At 37.8% G+C, this 685-nt stretch overlaps 1 protein-coding gene across 11 annotated transcripts in view; it reads right to left on the bottom strand.

Moving 5' to 3' along the window:
* R3HDM1 (R3H domain containing 1) overlaps positions 1-685 on the bottom strand; it is a 57,707-nt gene that overhangs the window by 11,956 nt on the left and 45,066 nt on the right. For all 11 annotated transcript variants that reach the window (XM_009318923.1, XM_009318920.1, XM_009318921.1 and 8 more), the window contains one exon: positions 657-685. This exon is cut by the window's right edge and continues 135 nt beyond it. In XM_009318923.1, the coding sequence (XP_009317198.1) occupies positions 657-685 (29 nt within the window). The remainder of the gene's footprint in view (positions 1-656) is intronic.

The following is a 685-nucleotide window of genomic DNA, read 5'->3' as shown; positions in this document are numbered from 1 at the left end:
AAGTGGTTGAGTCACCATCCCTGGAAGTATTTAAAAGACGTGTAGATGAGGCGCTTAGGGACATGGTTTAGTGGGCATGGTGGTGTTGGGTCGATGGTTGGACTCGATGATCTTAGAGGTCTTTTCCAACCTTAATGATTCTATGATTCTATACTTATTTCATAGCCAGCTTTGTGCCAGCAGGCCTTGTTAGCTACACGGACAAAGCAAGCTAAGCTCCTTCCAGACAAAGCTCCAGAAAAGGAAGAAAGTCAGTCTTTTTCTGGGATTCAAATTCCCTTTTCTCTACATCTTATTAAAGTAGTATATCTTTGACAAAACCAGTGAATATGGATAGTCATCTTAAATGTTACCACAAAAAGGCACTGCTACTGAACACACTGGTGTTTCATGTATAAGAAAAGGAATGCAGAAAACTTAAGACATGGAACTGTAGTAAAGTATTGCTGAAAGTGATATGGAAACAATGTTTTCCAGCCTAACAAGTATGTCCCAATTAAAGCAGTACTGGTTGTTTTAGTTAATTGCACAAGAGCAAAAGTAAGTCTGCCTTTAAAATGCATTTTAATATATGCAATACTATAGCAGATCCCGTCAGTTATTACAAGGCAATTAAGCCTAGTTGCTGAGAAATCAAATAACTGAGTTAAACTCACCTTAAATTATTCTGTTGACCTGATGGAAT

The sequence above is a fragment of the Pygoscelis adeliae genome, unplaced genomic scaffold, assembly GCF_000699105.1.
Source record: "Pygoscelis adeliae isolate BGI_AS28 unplaced genomic scaffold, ASM69910v1 Scaffold222, whole genome shotgun sequence".
In the NCBI taxonomy this organism is placed as follows: Eukaryota; Metazoa; Chordata; class Aves; order Sphenisciformes; family Spheniscidae; genus Pygoscelis; species Pygoscelis adeliae.
This window is presented reverse-complemented; position numbering and strand designations above follow the sequence as displayed.